The 20,452-nt window shown below is 39.9% G+C and overlaps 1 protein-coding gene across 2 annotated transcripts in view; it reads right to left on the bottom strand.

The window, feature by feature from the left end:
- The window catches only part of LOC132948110 (zinc finger protein basonuclin-2-like), an 81,549-nt gene that overhangs the window by 23,159 nt on the left and 37,938 nt on the right, over positions 1–20,452 (bottom strand). For both annotated transcript variants that reach the window (XM_061018426.1, XM_061018427.1), the window contains exon 4: positions 16,941–17,043. In XM_061018426.1, the coding sequence (XP_060874409.1) occupies positions 16,941–17,043 (103 nt within the window). The remainder of the gene's footprint in view (positions 1–16,940; positions 17,044–20,452) is intronic.

Raw genomic sequence — 20,452 nt, 5'->3', positions numbered from 1 at the left:
ACGGAATGGAATAATGCAATATAGACATTGCGTGTACATATTACTCGCGTAATAAAATAATATATTAATATGTTGGCCAAAAAAATTAAATACTCCGTAAGCGCGGGGTGGCTGATGCAGAAAGTTTCGAAGAGCCTTTGATCGACGACCTGTGAACGCGGGCACCCGCCCTCAACGATAATATTAACATTCCGCCGATGAGAGACACGTGGCGCCGGACCTTTGTCCGTCTATGTACATATAATTAATTCGTTGTGTTTATGCGTACATTATACGTATACGTACAAATACTGCGAGTTATAAGCGGAATTAAAGTCTCTCTATTTCGTTCATTTCGTGTTTTTTTTTTTTTCGTTTTTTTTTTTTTTTGCTCCTTTGTAGCTTCTTTGACTCGAACGAATTCTTCGGCGAAAGTAATAATAATAATAATAATAATAATACGCAACAACGTCGGCGACGACTATATGCGACGACGTCAAAGTTCGGGGGTGACCCGACTAACCGTCCGGAAACATATTGCGCATACGCGACGGCCGACGATATCATATTATAATATCGTATAATAATAATATTATATACGCGACTATTCGCACAGTTCGGTGCGTACCCCAATATGCAAATATATTTATACATATTTTACAAAAGCATATTGCGGCGGATAATATTAATAGTACCTATATATAGGTATAACGTTTCGTGTATCGACCGTGCCGTGCAGCGCAGCAGGTATTATATTATAAATCTGATTAGGCAATAGATTAATTAATTCTATTATTTTTAAACCGTTTAAATTGAACAAATTCTTAGTTACATGGTTTTATATGATATGTACTGCACAATACGATCTGTACAAATCAATTTTCCAGTGTGGTCGAAACTTGTATGGGGTGGTTGTATGCAAATAATGCTCTAAGACCACTTGCGGTTCAACAACACTTTACAAAAAGATTATGTCTTAAAAACGCAGGGTCAATTTATAAAACTTCAAAAAACTTTAAGTTCTATACCGGTGACATATATATCCAATACAGTTTTCAAATGAAACTGGTAAATATAGCCTCGTGCAAGCCAAAAATAAACGTGAAAATAAGGCATATTATGACATTAAATTGCATTAAATGACAAATTTTGTGTAACAGTATAATTTATATAGGAATATAATAATATAATATATAGATGGGTACTAAATAAGTATCGGTAAAAGGTAAATATTGGTTTATTTGGGTCCAATGAATGTTAATCGTAATGTTCGTGTATTTGTGTTACAAATCTATTTTCAATAATGTAAATAATAAAAATGATCATAATATATCAAATAAGATATTGCTATTGTAAACCGGTTGTTATAATATACATGAAATGCAATTAATATGTATTTATTCTAATAGGATTTTAGATTTATTGTTAAACATTAAAACTTTAAATATATTATTAATAACTCATTTATCGTGCTATGCAAGCGTATTATAGCTATTATAATATTGGGGGTAAATTAGCTGAAACGCGTTGAAATTGAATCTATATATAACACTTTAATACACCTACATGTTGCTATAACGTATTTTATTTCAATAAGTAAAAACAAACGAATCCAGGCGATAATTTGCAAATAATACGCGATCTCGTGTATGCGGCGGCGGCGGCGGTGTTTTCATCGGTTTCTCTTATCTTGCGGCGGCGAATTCGGTGTCCTTATTATAGCTCGCGCCGGATAATCCGATTTTCTTTCGAGAAAAATCATGTCGTCAATATACAACAATATACGTATGATATGCACGCGTATTTACACGTATATGTTATATTATAACGTCATCGTGCAACGGCGGCAACGTGACTGATATGACCGAGTAGTTTCCCACAGAAACCGGTCGTGCCGACACAGACCGCACGAAAATGAGAGAATGAAAAAAAATAAAAAAAAAAAATCGAAAAATAAAAAAATACACCGTGGCTGTGGTGTACGTACGTATATAATATATTTCGTATATACCGCGTTACAACGATATAATAACAATAATTCGGCATGATGCGTATACGCGAGCGCGAGCGTGTGTATTAAATATTATATCGTGGAGGTGACGGCGGCGGCGGTGGTGTCGACGACGAGTGACGACGACGACGACGACGACGACGACGACGACGACGATGATCGGCGAGGCGATTGTTCGTGTCCCCTTGGACTGGGTTTTGTCGTGATACTCGTCAAAATCCTTGTCACCGTGTACACGACCAAGACCACGACGACGGCGACGACGACGAAGATGATGGAAAAAAAAAGGCGCGCGCACACACACACGCGTATTATTATAGTTGTGTATACCTGTGCGGCGGCCGAGCATGCGTGACAGACGACGGCATGTCAAATTATTATTCATGAGAAAAAGCACCGTATATACATCGTCGACGACTATTATAATCGACTATAATATTATTATGATTGTAATAATATTATTATTATTATTATGCGCGGGGGCGAGGCGGCGGCTCGTCGTATACCGTTCACTCGAAAAAAACTCGTCGTTGTCGTTATCCGCCGGTCGCACGGATTAGGTACGTTGCGAAATCTTTTTTTTTCACTTCTTCGCATCATAATAATATTCACTCGTTCCGCCCATCGCAATAATAACAATAATAATATGTAATAATTGGTTCGTATACGACTTATGATAACGTTATACAGAGCGGATTCGCGTCCATCTCGATACGTCGATTGAACGACATTGGGCGACCGGAACAGTAACAACATAACTATCGCCCGTTGTCGTCGTCGTCGTCGTTTGCCGCACGTGTGCAGTATAATAATAATAATAATAATAAATTAAACAGCGTCCGATGTCATAATCGTGTTTATATACGCGAGGCGGTGGATAACGAGTTTCAACTTTTATTCGCTCAGCAATGCTATAAAACGTTTCTTCTACATTACATGCCCTGAACTATACACAAAACATGTGTGTGTGTGTGTGCGTGTGTGTGTGTGTGCGGGTCAGAACAACCCGCAACGACGACGTATATAATAATATATAATAGGGTTTTTGTTTGAAATAATAATTCCAATAAATATATATTATGATATATACAATAACGTCGATGCGTGTGCGGCGTGTTCAGTCACCATAAGCCCGCGTGTACACGGCCTATTGGAGATTGACAACGGACGAGGGTAAAAATAATTAATTAAATCGTATATAGCATAATAATATATATATACTCGGGTCTGGTGGCCGTCGCAATTTCGCATTTTCCGCGGTTATGAACACGCCTGCATTGACCCGACCGCGGACAACACAAATGCGGTCCCGACAAGAGTCGACCTGGCGGTGGGTTGCCTCCTTACCTCCTGTGCACTACTACTTTATAATACTGTATATACGACTAATACTGCTACAACTCGTATAATAATACTATTATACCTGTCCGCCGCCGCGATATATCATCAGGGTGGTTTTCTTTGTTGCGCACCGATGTTATAATTACACACGCTGATCCTTTTCTAGAATATATAATATATATATATATATATAGACACACTTGTATTTGTAAAAAGGACGACTACGACGACAACGAATTGAAAGACGCAATCGATAAAAAAATGAAAAAGAGAAAAACGATGAATAGGGTACCCTCTATACATATATATATATATATAATATTATATATAGGCGGTACCCAATACCAACCGTTGCATCATACACAAATATCGATTAAGAATACGAAATCATAACTCGGGACGAAAATAAGGTCCTATTGTCCTCGTGCGCGCCGCACCGTCAAGTGTACATATCGGGACCCCACAAAACGCGCCAAAAAATCGCGTAACTTCTATACGATCGTCGCCGGAGAAGAATGCCCCGGAAACATGCCCTCTCGATTTCCTATAATATAATAATTATTATTCCACGCATCGCAAACGAATACCTCCCACGTGCACACGAGAGCAATAATGTGACGAGCTGACCAAATCCGACCCAGAGTTGTAGGTATATAATATTATGGAAGACTTGCCTACACGTATATGTGTACACCTAATGTTTGTATATGATTTATATGTTCTCCTCTATACGCGAACCGGCTATATTTATATTACTATTGTATCGTATACAATTAAAATAAATATTCTATACGAAAGTTTCGTCGTGTATAACCTACGTATTGAGACATACGACTGTTTTCCAATATAATAATATGCGCGTTATAGAAAAACCACGTGCACCGAGAGATAATACTCGCATGTGCCTGCAATATAAGGTCGTAGTATTTTTTGGTCGTTATCGCACACATTGGGCGCGATTATTGGCTTTTTCACACCACTGCCACCGCCGTCCGCGCTACTATACACCGACAATAAAGCTTCCTGTCACTAATGAGGTCGAAATATCATTACGTCGTATATTAAATAATGTATAATATCTATACGGTTTTTTTTTTTTCGACACAAAAAACACAGCAGTCGGAGAGTGCGTGTCGAGACTACGCAGAGAGGTCAACCGCCAATTAAACGTGAAAAATAAAAATACGTTATTATAATACATATTATATTATTATTATCATCATATCGGAGAAAAATCGAGTACGGGTCGACATTGAAGTTGTTTATGACAGCACATACTGATAAACACAATATAATATTATAATGATATCATCATCGAACACGACATAGAACGCGGTAGATAAGACTTAACGCCTGAGCGTATGATATGTGTTATTTTCGGAAAACAAAAAAAAAGTGCACATTAAACGGATATGGTGATATAGTAATAATAATTCTAATCATCATTCATCGTCGACGTGGTATCGGCCTGCGGATAACCTTTGACGAGTAAGGAGAACATTTTTTTTTTTCAATCCAAGGTACGAACGCGGCGATTGGCCGTCTGTGTTTGATGAGAACGATAAATATCAAAATAAATAATATTTCTGTGAAAACGCGAGTAGGTTAGTTTGAAAATGTTAGTATTACAATAATATAATGTTCGTAATATATTTCAATATTATAAACGGACAGACGTGCAGAGATAGTGAAGTGATGTAGAGCGACACACGCGCGGTTGCGCAACAACAGTTTTTATTTTTTAATTAGAACGCGGATGAGAGAGAGAGAGAGAGAGAGAGAGAGAGAGAGAGAGAGAGAGAGAGAGAGAGAGAGAGAGAGAGAGAGAGCGAGAGAGCGAGAGAGAGAGAGAGCTTGCAGAGAGCGTACATTATCTTCTTTGGCGGCGGCAGCGGTAGCGTTGATAACAACGACGACGATGACGACGGCGGCGACGACGACGATGAACGCGACGGCGACGCACTACCGCCGCCGCCGCACTGATTCAAAAGAAAACATCGATTTATCATTTCGGACATAATGGACTACTTATATGCGCGTGTAATAAACGTCACGGAAAATATAAACCTCCCAAAAGTCGTACACACAAACCTTCCGTTCGGACATCGCACATGTATAATAATAATAATAATAATATAATACATAGTAACGTTCTTAATTAACATTTTGACCTATTCATTTATATAATATTATATAATATTATCAAACGAAAACACTAGTGGCACCATTGTACACGATTTTTTTTTTACTCGAAAAAGAATCTCCTCGTCGTCTATACAATATTATTATAGTTATTATACTGTGAATAGTGTGGTCGTATTTCGATTGTAGTTTTTCGTATTTCCTAGTCGCTTTTATGTTGGGTTCTGTATTATAGTCGACGCCCGACGACGACGACGACGACAACGACGACGACGACGATGGGGTCTCCGACGTCGTTCCCTGCTTCGACGGGTCGCTGCCGTCTCCACTGCTATCATAGAGTTAATGATGCATCGCTTCCTCGTAAATTATATCGTACTCGTTTTTTTTTCCTTCATTTTTTTCTCGTCTACGCTCCGCTCTTAACCGCACAGTGACCGTTAAAACGATTTCATAGAACGCGAGCGCGAGCGCGTCCGTGTATTAATCAATCTCGCGCGTACGTGTCCGGTCGGAAAAAAAGAACGAAAAAAAATGTACTGTGGCTCGAAAACGGACTTGTACGACTTATTTTATTATCGTATCTCGACCGTTTTCTGTTTTGTTTTGCGTCTCTCTCGCCAAACATAACACATAACGTAATTTTAGGTTTGCGACGCAATCGTCCCCGCGGTAGACTGCTGGCGGTTTTCACCCCGACAGACGCGCGTGGACGGAAAACACGTGCCGGGAAACGTGAATTCGCCATAAAAATATAATTGTGTGCACATCTAATATAGACATACGACAGCGTATTGCAACGATTTCAGCCATGATTTTGTATACGCATATAATATTATTATAATATACGAGAGAGGGCGTATATTATATTATAACTAAATTATCGTCATCGAAATCCAATTGATTTTTTTCTTATATGAATGAGCTGCGCGGCGTATCCAACCGACGCAAGAACAAGAACTATACATGCATGTGTTATAAACACATTTTCGGCTGTGGTGATGGCGTCCGCCCCGGGTCATCCGTCGTCGTATTTTATTATATTATATTATATATTTTATTCTTCTTCTTCTCCGTCGTCGTCTTGGTCGTCTTAGTCCGTATGCGCGGTGTGTCGAAAAGACCGAACGGCCGGCCGACCGACAGACGTCGTCCTACCTCACGCGTGTGTGTCGTCGTTATTAAGTGGCATATACGAGCGCGCGCGCGTCCGCTCGCGGGCAAAGTGGAACGGAGTAAAAGGGTACGCGGGGCCATAATGAGGGGGGCGGTGCTGACACATAAAACAATGCGCGCGGCTAGGAATGTCAGTCTCCTGTGGCCAAAGACGTTCTCGACGATTCGATTATATAATACACACACACTTGTCCTTTTCCTCGTCCACCACTTCTCCGCATCGCATCATAGTGATGGCGACTGTCGAAATGAGTGAGATATATATATATTATATAAATATATATAGAGAGAGAGAGAACGAAAAAAGAAAAATACAATTCTTTAATATATTATTTTTCCCTTTGCCGGGCGCGAGTTAATTAAAAATCTCTCGTCTAATTGGGCGGCAGTGGCGGCGTTTTCCGGCGCGCGCGACGAGTCGTATATATATAATAACAATATAACGTGCAAAAAGTGCGCGTCTCGCGTATACGATATTCCCCTCAAGACTTTAATTATTATCGTCGTCCGTCGGAGAAAAGTTTTGAGTTATGTCCGGACTGCACACTGCACAGCACCGCACACTATGCTCGCTTATACATATTATATGCCGTTCTCCACGCACCCTTTCGTAGCTGATTAGTAAACATAAAACAATTCCTCCGCCGACAAAAGTTCCTCACATTTTCATTAAAATTTCAAAGTTGTGTGCAGCATGTCTAAAACTCAAAACGCGCGAGTCGGAACGGCGACGGTACAGGCAGATTGTACAAAAACAAAACCGGTTTATCCGTATAAAAAAAAAAAAAATAAAAAATAAAATAAAAACCGAACGAACGAATATTACATTACGACAATTTATTACACGGTCGTTGTTGTTTTATATTCGAATTGGAAAACCGCACGGGGTAGAGGGGACGGCGGATTAATAATAATAATATTTTTTTTCCTATCCACATACTCGTTTATATAGCAGGTACCTGCAGCACAACAGCGCGAGATCCGTCGGATTGTATAATTATTATTTTATCTGTTAATGGACGCCGCGCTCGTCCGAAAAGGGGGCGGTGGCAGCGACGAACAAAATTACGCGGTTATAATTAAAATCATAATGAAACACACATACTCGTTTTTTTTTTCCGACCGCGTCCCGAAAACCACAACAAATTATTATTTCGGAAATTACGACTGCGGCGGTCGAGGGGGGTGTGTGCGCGAGCGCGTGCAATTGTACGCTATATGTATTATATTCGCCGCCAACACGTGTATACCTTATATATAATATATTATGTATGTATGTGCTTGCGTGAGTACGTGTGTGTAAGTGACACAATAACGTGCTAGCCACTGCGCCCGCGGGTTAAATTAAGGGCACTCTCGGCGCACACGAAAACCACTGACGTGCGATCAAGATAATCGTTGGCGGTGGAGGTGGAGGCGGCGGCGGCGGCGGCGGTAGAAATGACATTAAAGAAAAAGTTTTTATTGTTTTTTTTTTTTATTTTATTTACTGTGCGCCAAGCTTTTAAAAAAAAAAAAAAAAAAGGGTCTCGAAGAGACGGGCAGGTGAATGTCAATCGTCAAAGACTGTTTAATGATAATATACATTATAGCGGTATAGCATAATATGAGCCCACTGCACACGTACATTTGACGTGTCCCGCAGGAGCGAGCACTGCACGCTAACCTGTCACGACGATACACTGCGCGAGTAGATCCGATAATGACCGGAACGGGCCCCGCGGGGTTCGATATCGATCCGACGTCAACGTTGTACGTTATACGTACGCGCGCGCGCGCGCACACATTGATAATACATAAATGTATATTTTATATTATATAGCGGTGTCCGTCGAAAAACTAAACGCACGCGGCGACCATCTAGACATAATATAAATAACTTTTGATTTAAAAATAAAAGCTGGTTTCTTGCAGTGCGCCCGGCGTGTGATATTTGTCCGGATTCGTCGGATTTTTCGTAAAAGACCAACTCCCGAAGTTCTCCGAATGTCTGTTTCGTCGGTCGCGTGGCCAAAATTTGTCTCTAAAAATATATACACGCACGTCGTTTATGAGTGGTGGCGCTCGTGCGTCTGGTTTGTGTTTCCTCCAGCAGGGACCCACTTGTGATAAACCCGCACTTGGGAGATGATCCAAATCAATTAATTTCTGTATTTTTAGATTCCCGCGCGGCGTCGTGTTCGATAATCGTAATTGATGGCATAGTGCCTTCTCGCTTTTTTATTCTGTTATTTTTTTTCCTCCATTTTTGATGGATTCATTTTCCGGCGGCATACTGAAATCTTAATTGCGGAAGTCTTTGCTAATAATGAACAACGAAAAAAAAAAAAACCAACGAGAATGGAACGGCGAAGAACCGGAGGAAAAAAGAAATCCCGCCGCCCGGGGCTAATTTCATAAGGAACCGTTTTTCTCTCTTCCGACGATTAACCCTTTTGTTGGGCCTTTTGTGCGTGTTTACCTCTTTTCCACCCATTGTACTGCAATATGTATATGCACGCGTTCCCCCCTCGAAAAGCAAAGCGATCCGATTAAATCGTCAAAACAACAGGGCATTTGATGTTTCAAAAGAAATCTCGGTTCGCCCGCACACTGCCGCTGCACAATAGACCAAAATTAAAAGTAAATATATAATATATACAGACATATAGTTGCAAGATCACCGTCGGCTTTTGTATACCTAAATAACGCATCAGTATATTATAAGATACAATATAATATGCAATCATATTAGGGAGTAGAATTTCGCACAGTTTTTTTAATTCGTTTATAACGTGGCGTACATGATGCTTGGTACCTATGGGATATACGCTAAAATTGTCTCGTCCGGCCGAAAAGTTTTTAATTTATATTATGCTTGTCAAAACTTTTCGCCGGATTGATCGTGAAGTTCGATGAACCGTAAATAATGCAGTTTCTCTCAAACATTCTCTGTTGGTGGTTTTCGGTTGAAATAAAAGACATAATCACAAACACACGTGGCACACAATGTGACGCCGATAAGGACGATAGTATACATAATATAATATACATCATAATATTATTATAGGTTATACAGCTCAGCGTAATCTTTCCGAGCACTTTTGATTCATTTTGATCCGTCTTGGTCGCGCACACCGTTCTGACGGACCGTGACGAATGAGGGCGAAGGCGGCGTTTATTATATTAATATACAATATCGCCAAGGCGGCGGCGGCGTGGCGGCTGCGAATATTGTATACATGCGTGTTGTGACACGTCATTTAACACTATATACATATATATATATACACACACGAATGGACGTACAGGATTTTGCCCACACACTCGTATATATACGAATATAAGGGTCGTGTATAATAACGGGAGCGAGCGTATACGCACACACACATGGCGAGTATAACGGTATAATATTATATAATGCGAAAAAAGGGCAACGGCGAGAGAAGAAGACGTGTTATATATTATTATTATTATATATACGCGCGGTGGCAAAAGATAAGAACCATTTCCCGGAGGACCCATCGATCGTCCGGCCCCGGCCCTTGCTCGCTCCTTCTTTTCTATTTTTCCCAATCATGCAGATTTGACCGTCTGCAGGACTCGTGTTCATATTATTATTATTATTATTATTATTTCCGTCGGGTAGCTCCTCGCGTCGTACATATATAATGTACGTAACCATTGCCAGTTTTTTCCGCGCCGCAAAGTGTACGACCGATATATTACACGCATACACGGTATATACGTATACACACACGCACGAAACCCGCGGCAGTACGTGATCGAAATACCGGAGAAGAGACGCGCGATCGCCAGGAGGAAAATCGGCGGTGACCTACGCGAGTAGGACGATGGGACGAGGATGAGACGACGACGACGAAGACGAAGACGACGGCGATGATGATGATGATACACGTCGTGTAAACCGCTGACCAACGGTCGTTTTCCTCCGCACCGCATATACATATAAATGGAAACTTATAACCGCTGCATGTGAACATTCATTTTTGAAAAACCTTCCGAGATTTCATATAATATATCATAGGTATTATATATATTATACGCGTATACTATGTATTGCGACGTTCACGATTTTGCGGCCGAAACGCATAATATAACGATCGTCGTTATATAGTTATAGCTATATATATATACCCACCATCACACCACACCTTATTATAACCAGCGATTGTTTGATATTGGGTATACATTATTATTATACGGCTATTATACACGCGATTTTCAATCAACCGAAAATGATACGTTTGGTGTCGGAAATCAGACCGTCGTCGGTGAGCCGCGTTTTGCGGTCGATAAAATCCCACAGACGAAGATCATCGAAGAAGTGTAATATAATATTATAGGTTCCTTCCTAATACTATACCCGATACCGCGACTATTTCGTTTCCGAGTTTCTGGCCCGTCGGCGACATGGTATTACAAACGCTTAGCATAGCAAATTGTACTCTCAGCAGATCACATTTAGTTCAGTTGGTTTAACAGTTAAAGTGAATTGACCTCTTGTAAAATGTATAAGTAAGAATATCTAGTGAACCACATAAGGTTTTTTTACGTTTTGGTTTTAAAGCAAGTTATGAGTATTTTAAAATTGTTAATTGTTTGTGCATAAATAATAATCTCACCTTTATATTTTATAAAAGGTCGATTCACTCTAATTCTTAAACTAACAGAGCTAAACCGCGATCTGCTGACATTACAATAAATTGACTATGCCATGCGTTTGTAAGATAGAGAGATATATAGAGAGCGGCTAATACTAATACTTATATTGTAATAAGCCAACGCGATGTGCCAAGAAATCAATCATCTGCACTTATTATATATAGTTTATATACGAGATAACTCGAACTTTGATTACTCGAAAACGGAAAAATATAAATTATTAATATTTATTTTGAATTGTCGGCTTTGGGGTAGGTACACCACATTGCTATAAGTGAGTTGACTGTATATTATTTCTTTCGAATTAATATCAGTACTTTGATCGAAATGACAGATAATGATAGCAACGTTATAATATATGACTACACACTCGTGATTATTCGGGATTTCACACGTTTAACTGACGAATTCGTCGTGTTAAGGGTTTGAAAGTGAGACGGGTACATTATTGATGTCGATCAAATAAAAAAGACGGTCATAAACATAATATAATAACACAATACAATACGATATCATATTATAATATTGTATAGGTAGGTACAGCCTATTACAAACTACAATCATCATATATTATATACATACATCTATTCCGCACTTATCTGATTGGGATTTTTTTCGATCGAATTGCATGTCGTTACGTATATTACACACATACAACAATAATACACGTTTGTACGCATATTAAAGTACACTTTGAAACTCGTAAATTGATCTGCTCGTAATCCACCCGAGACATATGAGGCCGCGCTGACCGTTTCTGGTCGGAATATAATGTGTGGTATACAAATACCAATATATAGTATGCGTAGGTAGTGCCTATTCGAGGAAAATAAATTGGATTTTTGTTGTAAATAACGCGCGCGGCTAAAACAAAGCCAAAGTGCATATTATATATCATATATATATATTGACATTTACGTCAATCGCAATATAGTGCACGTACGTATATATATAGATATAATAGTATAATATATAGGTACCATATTACATACCACGCTCGAGTCGCTCTCGCGGATTATCGATTTCTGCGTCGTGTGTCAATAACTTTGACACCGATGATGTATATTATATGAAATACGGACTGTCGGACTTTCGTACGATAATATTATAATAATTGCGCGGTAGCTCAATATCACAACACCAAGGTCGCTATTGTCGTCGTCGTCGCAATATTAATATAACGATAAAATATATATTATAAACGGATGCGTCGATGCGATCTCGCGAAGCTGTAATGTTTATTTTAGAAAGTGTGTGCGTGAATCTGTTTTGTAATAATTATTGTTATTGATATGTATCGGTGTATATATAATATAAACGCGGAAGACGACGGAAAGAGGGTGATAAAAAAAAAAACACGCTTTTAGAAAAAAACAAAAAAAAAAAAAAACAGGAAATCCGTATATATTGCACTTTACGTTATAATAATATTATATATTTATGCGAATGCAGTAATTCGCTATAGAAATAGCGTTTCGCTTTGGCATTGGCGGGGAGGGGGGAGGGGGGGGTGGCAGTAGTGTGAATCTGCAGCGGGACGGAGCAGGACTCGAAAGTTTCAAACAGCAAAAGTCGGTACGGCGACGGCGGGCAATGTGGCGGGGAAAATGTTTAACAACAAAAGCCGTGCAATTACAACGTAAACACAACGAGAGACGAGACGCTGACGTAAAACAAACAGAGCGCGCGTCGTCCTCCCGGTGTTTGTTATGTATACAGACGGTTAGGGCAGAGATCGCAAGTCGCTTATAATAATAGTAATAATAATAACAACATCTACCGAGAATTATTACGGGCAAAGCTAATATTTGACGACGGGGACGACGACAACGATGAATACATTATTACCTACTTATATGTGTGTATAAAATTATGTATAATATTATATTATTATATGCCATCGACGACGCGAATATAATTGAATCATTAAAATATTATACCGGCGTCTTATAAAAGGTGCAGAACACAACGCCGCAATGGGACATCATTTTGCGATACATAATATAATATCATCAAGTTATAACGTATAGGTTAGGCATACGCGTGCAATATGATGCGTACAGAAGCGAACGCGAGGCATTTTCTACGCGGCGCTCTTTCTGGACAGATTCACCGTACTCTCTCCTACTACCTCCCTCTCTCTTACTACCTCTCTCTCTCTCTCTTACTACCCCTCTCTCTCTCTCTCTCTCTCTCTGTCTAACCGTCTCGTCAGCTCCGCCACCCCTGCCGGACGTTAATTGAATCTTTTTTCGCTCACCACTCCCCGCGCCCGCTGCAAACCCTTCTCTTCCGCGGGGTCATTGCCGCGGCTGCAGCTATAATATATATTGTACGCGTATATTGTTGTACACCGCGGCGGCTTTTCGTAATACATTATGGTTGTGTGCGTCCAGTTAGGAACGTGTATAATTAATCGACAGAATCGGCATTTGGCAGAGAAAGGTAGAGGGGAGGATACGGGGAGAGGCAGACGGACTGAGAGCGAGAGAGAAATCGAAGGGGTTATATATGTTATATACATGGAAGGGGGTAACCCACCATTAATCACGGGGCTGCTAGAGGTACGTCATCGACAGGGCCAGGCTGTATATATATATATATATGTATACGATTACGATGAGGTGCGTAGTTGTGCGTGCTGTGTGTGTGTGTGTGTGTATATATATATATATATGGTTTATAATACGCCACCGACGTCGTATTTAAAATATAAATCGAAGGGCGTGGAAATCACTTTGTCATTCGAACGTGCTGTAGTGTGTAATACACTTCTGCAGGGGCTGTGAGCGCGAAATATAATTATACGCGTTTATGCGCATTTCGGTCGTCGGGTCCTGGTAAACGAAATGGAGATTTTGATGGCGTATTTTACATATACGTTTATGAGGTACCCGTCGGTGCTGCTGCCTCGGCTTTCTCGACGTACTCTGGTAGATCATTATATTATTATTATTATTATTATTATTATTACTGTCGTCACGCTGTAAATATAATGTAATACATGATTTAATTGGCTGCGCGTATATATACATATATAATAATATTAACATGTATATATCTTATGGAATATATAAACTATTTTCACGGTTTAATTAATAATTCGTCGTCGTCGTCGGACTTGGCGGAGACTAGCTGCGGTCAGCCGCGAGTTTTTTCACATTTTTTTTTTTTTTTTTTACACGGGTGGGCGGGAGTTTTAATTAACGGAGGGAAAAAAAACGAAATATGAAGCGATTTTCTCATAGCCGAGACCGCGGTCGTAGATACAACAATAATGTAATAATTATACAGCGCCATGGTACGCGTGTGGCCGATTTCTTTTGTTCAGACGAGATTCGTCGTCGTCATGGTCAAGCGGCGACACCGGGTCGGTCAACCTCACCGCCGCGAATACAATGCGCGAAACTCCAAGAGCGGAGAGAATAATTTAAAATAGGAGGTACCTATATTACCCATCGTATATGCAGTGTACGGGAGTCGGACACACCTACATCAGCGGAAAGTCTTCCCCGCACGTGACAAGCCTATGTTATTATATTACGTATAGGTAGGTAGTATATACAACAAGTATACGCAGCGAGAGCAAACCGTTCTTAGTACCTGTACTAAATTAACCAATATAATATTATATATACAAAGGTACCTCTGGATGCACGGCGCAACGGTGGATAATTGGACTGTGCGAAATTGGCGTTTCGGAAAAAAATAACACCATCGTCTGACCCACGGTAAATCTGTTGAAATTTCTCAAGAAGCTTATTATGTCCCGTTATACAGTATTTATATTATGTATGATATCATTTAATATAATATAACGGCCGACAGCCGTGTCTGAATAATATATATATATATATATACATCCCGCGGAACACGCGGGGCGCGTATACCGTAAACGCGTTTTTAATCCGTCGAAACTATATTATATTGTCAATCCTATTTCGACTTGACGGATAGGCACCGTATTAAATTTTCAAAATGTCATTCCCTCGGCGGTGGCGGATGTCCCCTTTACAATAATATAATAATATATTATACATAATATAAACACGTAATTGTGGGGCCGATCGCGCGTAATCAATCTCTGCCGATCGCGCGGGCCCGTCGTTTGACTATATATATATATACATAATATACACATGTACGACCCAACATCGTATACTTCGTATAATATGCGCGTGTGCCATACTGCGCCCGAGTCGACCGACATTTGTTTGCAGCCGTGTTACGTATTCAATTGGCACGGAAAAACCTATACCTACGGCTGTACTCATATATATAATATACCTATACGTTACGTACAATGCGTATAACTCCAACGCTGCAGTGTATATACAACCTTTCGGTTGGCGATTTATTTATTACGCGCTCAAATATATGTATATATATATATAGTCGTATAATATGTACATTTTACGCGCACATTTATACATCACACGCAGCGAATACTGCAGGTACAACTCACATGTATGTATATTCGTATATATATATATATTTCCCTGCACTGTTGCGCTCTATTGTCTGTTTTCGTCTTTTGCAGCATTCGGTCGTTTGGACGTAACCTCACGCGAGGGTCTACAGCACGGCACAGCCTCGCGACGGCGGGTCGGTAAACGTTGGAGCGCAAAATAAAAAGTAATATTTATGCGGTTTTTATGCGGACCCGAAAAACGTTATGCTAACGACGGGACCACGCCGCGGACCCACCGACGGCGTGCTCATTTCCATACCGGTACGACCGGACCGTCCGATAGTGATAGATAATATCGCACTGTGGGGAATCGAACGTTCGTATACGGTTTTCCATTTGGTTAATTGCGTGCGCACCCTTGAGCCATTTCTCTCGACCGTCGCCGTCGCCGCCGTCGTATCTTTGACACGCCACCGCAGAGCAAAAGCGCGTAGTACATGATATACATAATACGCATATAAAACAAGGCGGAAACGTCGTATATTTTGCATATATAGTATGTAAGTAAAACCCCCGCGAAAAAAAAAAACAACAACAATTGATTCCGGATTCGGGTCACTCTCATTCTTCCTCACTATTTATCTGCCACGCCGCTCGTTTATACCGGTATATAGGCCGTAAATGATTATGCCGAGAGTAAAACTCCGGGGGCTGGCGGGTCGACTTTGGCCAAATCGATTTTCGCACCGTCTCCGGGGAACAAGCCCTGCCCCCGCTACCCACCGTATAAACTGCATGTTTTATTAAACAGAAGCGTACACGGCTTTAGCCGTAAAGCAAAAAAAAAAAAAGCAAAAATAAAAAGGAAAAATAGAAAGAAGAGAACAACGAGCGCAAAGGGTGTCCGGAAATATATTACGAGCCCCGCGGAGACTTCCGTAACCCTAACAAATAATAATAATAAAAAAGGGTCTTAGACCCACGAAAAGAGCCGTGTGATATGTTGGAGGAAAACGTGTCCGCGTATATATATATATATATATACGTTAATATAAGTTCATAACGACCATTATCGGTTTGACCCCAGTCCGCTATGGCAATTTGTACGACACGGTGTTTGAGAGAGGAGGTCGTAGGAGTATAGTGTTGTATAGAAGCAACTTATATTATAATGAGATTTCAAAAAAAAAAAAAAACCTAAATTGGTTCACTTACCGTGTGGGACCCATCCGTGTCCACATGCGTCGCAGAATCGTATGTGAAGTTTGCCGGGCGTAAAACAATCGCACACGCATCCCGGTACCGTACATCTGATGGCCTGCGGAAAAGTAAATCAATAAATTTTTTTTTTGTCATAGTAAAAACAACACACACATATGCACGATTATAATATGAATTATGTTATAAGTTCGGCACACACGCTCACACACCGTGAGAACGAGCGTATTAGACGCGGTGATTCGTTTTTTTTATACATAATATCTACGCGTATAACATCCTAGCTATACCACCACCGCGACAACAAAAGAATCGAAAAACAAACTGAGTTTCTTCACTAGCGTATTATCATTATTATTATATTATTTTCTTTCTATCCGATTCGCCCTTTATTGTTCCAAACGTCAATCTGTCGTTTAATGAAGTCTCCCGAAGTCATTGTAGCACATACACACATGTGTACACGGTGGATCGGTTTTGGAATAGGTGTGAAAAATAATAATAATAATGACGAAACGGCCCTCTTATACCGGCCCTTAATGTCGTAATAACAGACCGAGACTAAGATGATGGGTCATTGTCATTTGGTATGTGTGTGGGGAATCTATTGTGCCCCTTTTTTTCGTGTGTAACTATCTATCCACCTTCACATAATATATAGGGAACCGTTCCGTCGCCGTAACTGTTCAATACGATTTTTCGTTTTCGAAAATCATCATCGTTAAATAACAATAATTCGATATCACGAGTATCACCTGTCACACACACACACACACACACACACACACACACACACACACACACACACACACGCTATAAAAGTATAAACGCACTCGGGAGGCCGAGACACAACGGTCGTCCCGCGGAAGGCGCGCAAACAATAGTGTGTACCTAAGTATGTTTAATAATATAATATACCTAAAGCAAACGGGCCGTCGACGATGACTCCGACGACTTACATACTTAAGATGTTTGTTTTAAATTACATATACTCGTGGCTTAGATAATTTATAGAAATAATAATTTATTTTCAATAATTCTTTATACGTAATATATTATAAACGTCTCATCGAATACAGCTGAATAGGGAACATTCCATAGATGACCGATGCCATTATATTATCTACATGTTTTTTGCGTTCACCAACCTATATATAACTATAGTTTATAGTATATAATATTATTACTTATGTGCCGAGTAAAAAGAATAGTGACAATCTTATTAGCGCACTGTTTGAATAATGTCCTATGGTTTAGTGCCGGTCTTGTAAAATTTTGATCACTAAAACTTCTATATGGAACCATCGGTTTGCGTGATTTTAAAGTGACGGTATAATTAACAATATTAAACTTCTATATCACCGTTAATATACATTTATATACATATATTTCATCGCGTAGAGTGGTGGAAAATAATTTCGATTTTGCATGGGCTTACAAGATGGTTTTTCAAGTAACAACAAAAACATAATATACGCTCATAAAAGTTTGTGTGTGGCGTATTATTTGTATATTATGGCATTTTCTGATTAAATATGTGGAGCTATATATAGCTGATATAAGACGGAAATATTATGTACAAAGGGTTGGTAATGACAGTCTAAAGAAAATACGCGAAAGCTCTGGGCAGGGGAGTCTGTGGCAGACGTGGAGTGTTGGCGCGCCGCCCTCAGGGTGAGAAGAGACTAGGATGAAGTTATAAAGCCAGTTTTCGTCGATATAATATAATGTAGTATAACTATATTTATGTATAGATATATACGTATGATATTCGTGTAATTTATACGAACGTTCAGATAAGACATACGAAAAACACGTTTACTGCTATTATAAAAATCGTATACGAGAAATTGAAACGAAAAAGATCGAAATATCAGATATACCTGCAGGCTGCAGCTCTTTTATAATAGATGTCATCCTGAAGCACATGACGTCATCAAAGCTGAATTACAAAAATACATCAAAACAGATTAATACTGAGCTCTCGTTGACTATCAAATGTTATTTATTTACATTTACGATGAATTTTAGTTATAAGAAAAACGGCTATAAATATATCGTTATACGACAGTGGCAGTAAGTGAAATTTATTGAACACAGCAAAATAGTAATAATACAGTGTGCAGTACAGAGGCGGATGTATCATATTTTTCGTATAATATATTATTATTGTTTTTATTATATATATAAAAATTGTATATATAACATACGAGATATTAGCGTATTATTATTACGTACCAAGTCGGCGCAGACGTAAGTCGAGGGAACAGAGTCGGTAAATTAAATTCCGTTCTCCTTTGCTCGCTCGCGCATCCTTTAACCCCGACGTCGACAGAGGAATATAGGTATTACTGTATTAGTATAGTTGTGGCGTTATGCAAAAGTAATAAATTCAAATATACACTTTTTATCTCTCTCTCTCTCTCTCTCTCTCTCTATCCATCTATCTTCCTCTTTCGACGACGGTGACGACGGCTGCTAAAAAGTATAATCGTCCCACACGCACGCAGAGGGAGAGAGATGCAACGACGAGTCGCTTCATCAGCACCTCCGGCTACAGCTATTTTATACGCGGTTCAAAGGGACGCATTTTTATCGTAGCTATAATATATTGTTATTATTATTATTATTATTGTGTTTCGCGAGAATGAGACACGTCGCTTGCTCGGTTTAGACGCGTTTATTTCCGGGGTGGGCGACGTATATTATATTATACTATATTATATTATATTATATAGTATATACAGCAGACTCGTCGACACCGCTGCAACCGCCGCCGTTTCTGCAGTTCTGCTCCCCCCCCCCCCCCGCGTATCTCCTTGTCCTCCGACTATTCTTTTATATTTGACAGATTAAAATTACCCTCGTGGGGCGACCGTGACAGCAGCAACAGCAGCAGCAGAAGCAGCCGACGTCGGAGAAACGAGAGCGCGCGTATAAATACGTTTATATATATGAGGTCAGTGTCAAGTAAATGATGTCTCTTCTACCGCCGCCGACCCCCGGCGCGTACGTTCCCCGGGGACTCGGCTGCTATGATTTATGCAAGTATATATTACGCAGCTATATAATATGTGTAGAGGTTTCCGGATATGCGCTCCTCCCTCGTCCCGCGGCTCCTGCGAAAACTATATACACGGAATATGGATGTGTCATATATATATAGACACATCATACGTATACTGCACGTACGCGCGAGTGTGGTTTTTCAATTTATATTTCCACGAGAGGGATTATTCGGGGATTTGCGAAAATTGGCTGCAAAACGCTTTTAAAGCATTTATATATAATATTATAGGTATATACGTATGGGTACGCTCTGTATTTATGTACACGCGATCGCATATGTATCTATATCCGCATATAATAAGTACATGGTATACCCGTGGTCCATCCGTCGCACTGGTGGACCTAAAACGTCCGATGGCATGATAATATCAAACGGGAGAATGTAGCTCTAACGTCGTTTGCCAACTGCCGTTCGCTGATAATAATATACCTATATATAA

This window comes from Metopolophium dirhodum, chromosome 7 (genome assembly GCF_019925205.1).
Source record: "Metopolophium dirhodum isolate CAU chromosome 7, ASM1992520v1, whole genome shotgun sequence".
NCBI classification, from domain to species: domain Eukaryota; kingdom Metazoa; phylum Arthropoda; class Insecta; order Hemiptera; family Aphididae; genus Metopolophium; species Metopolophium dirhodum.
This window is presented reverse-complemented; position numbering and strand designations above follow the sequence as displayed.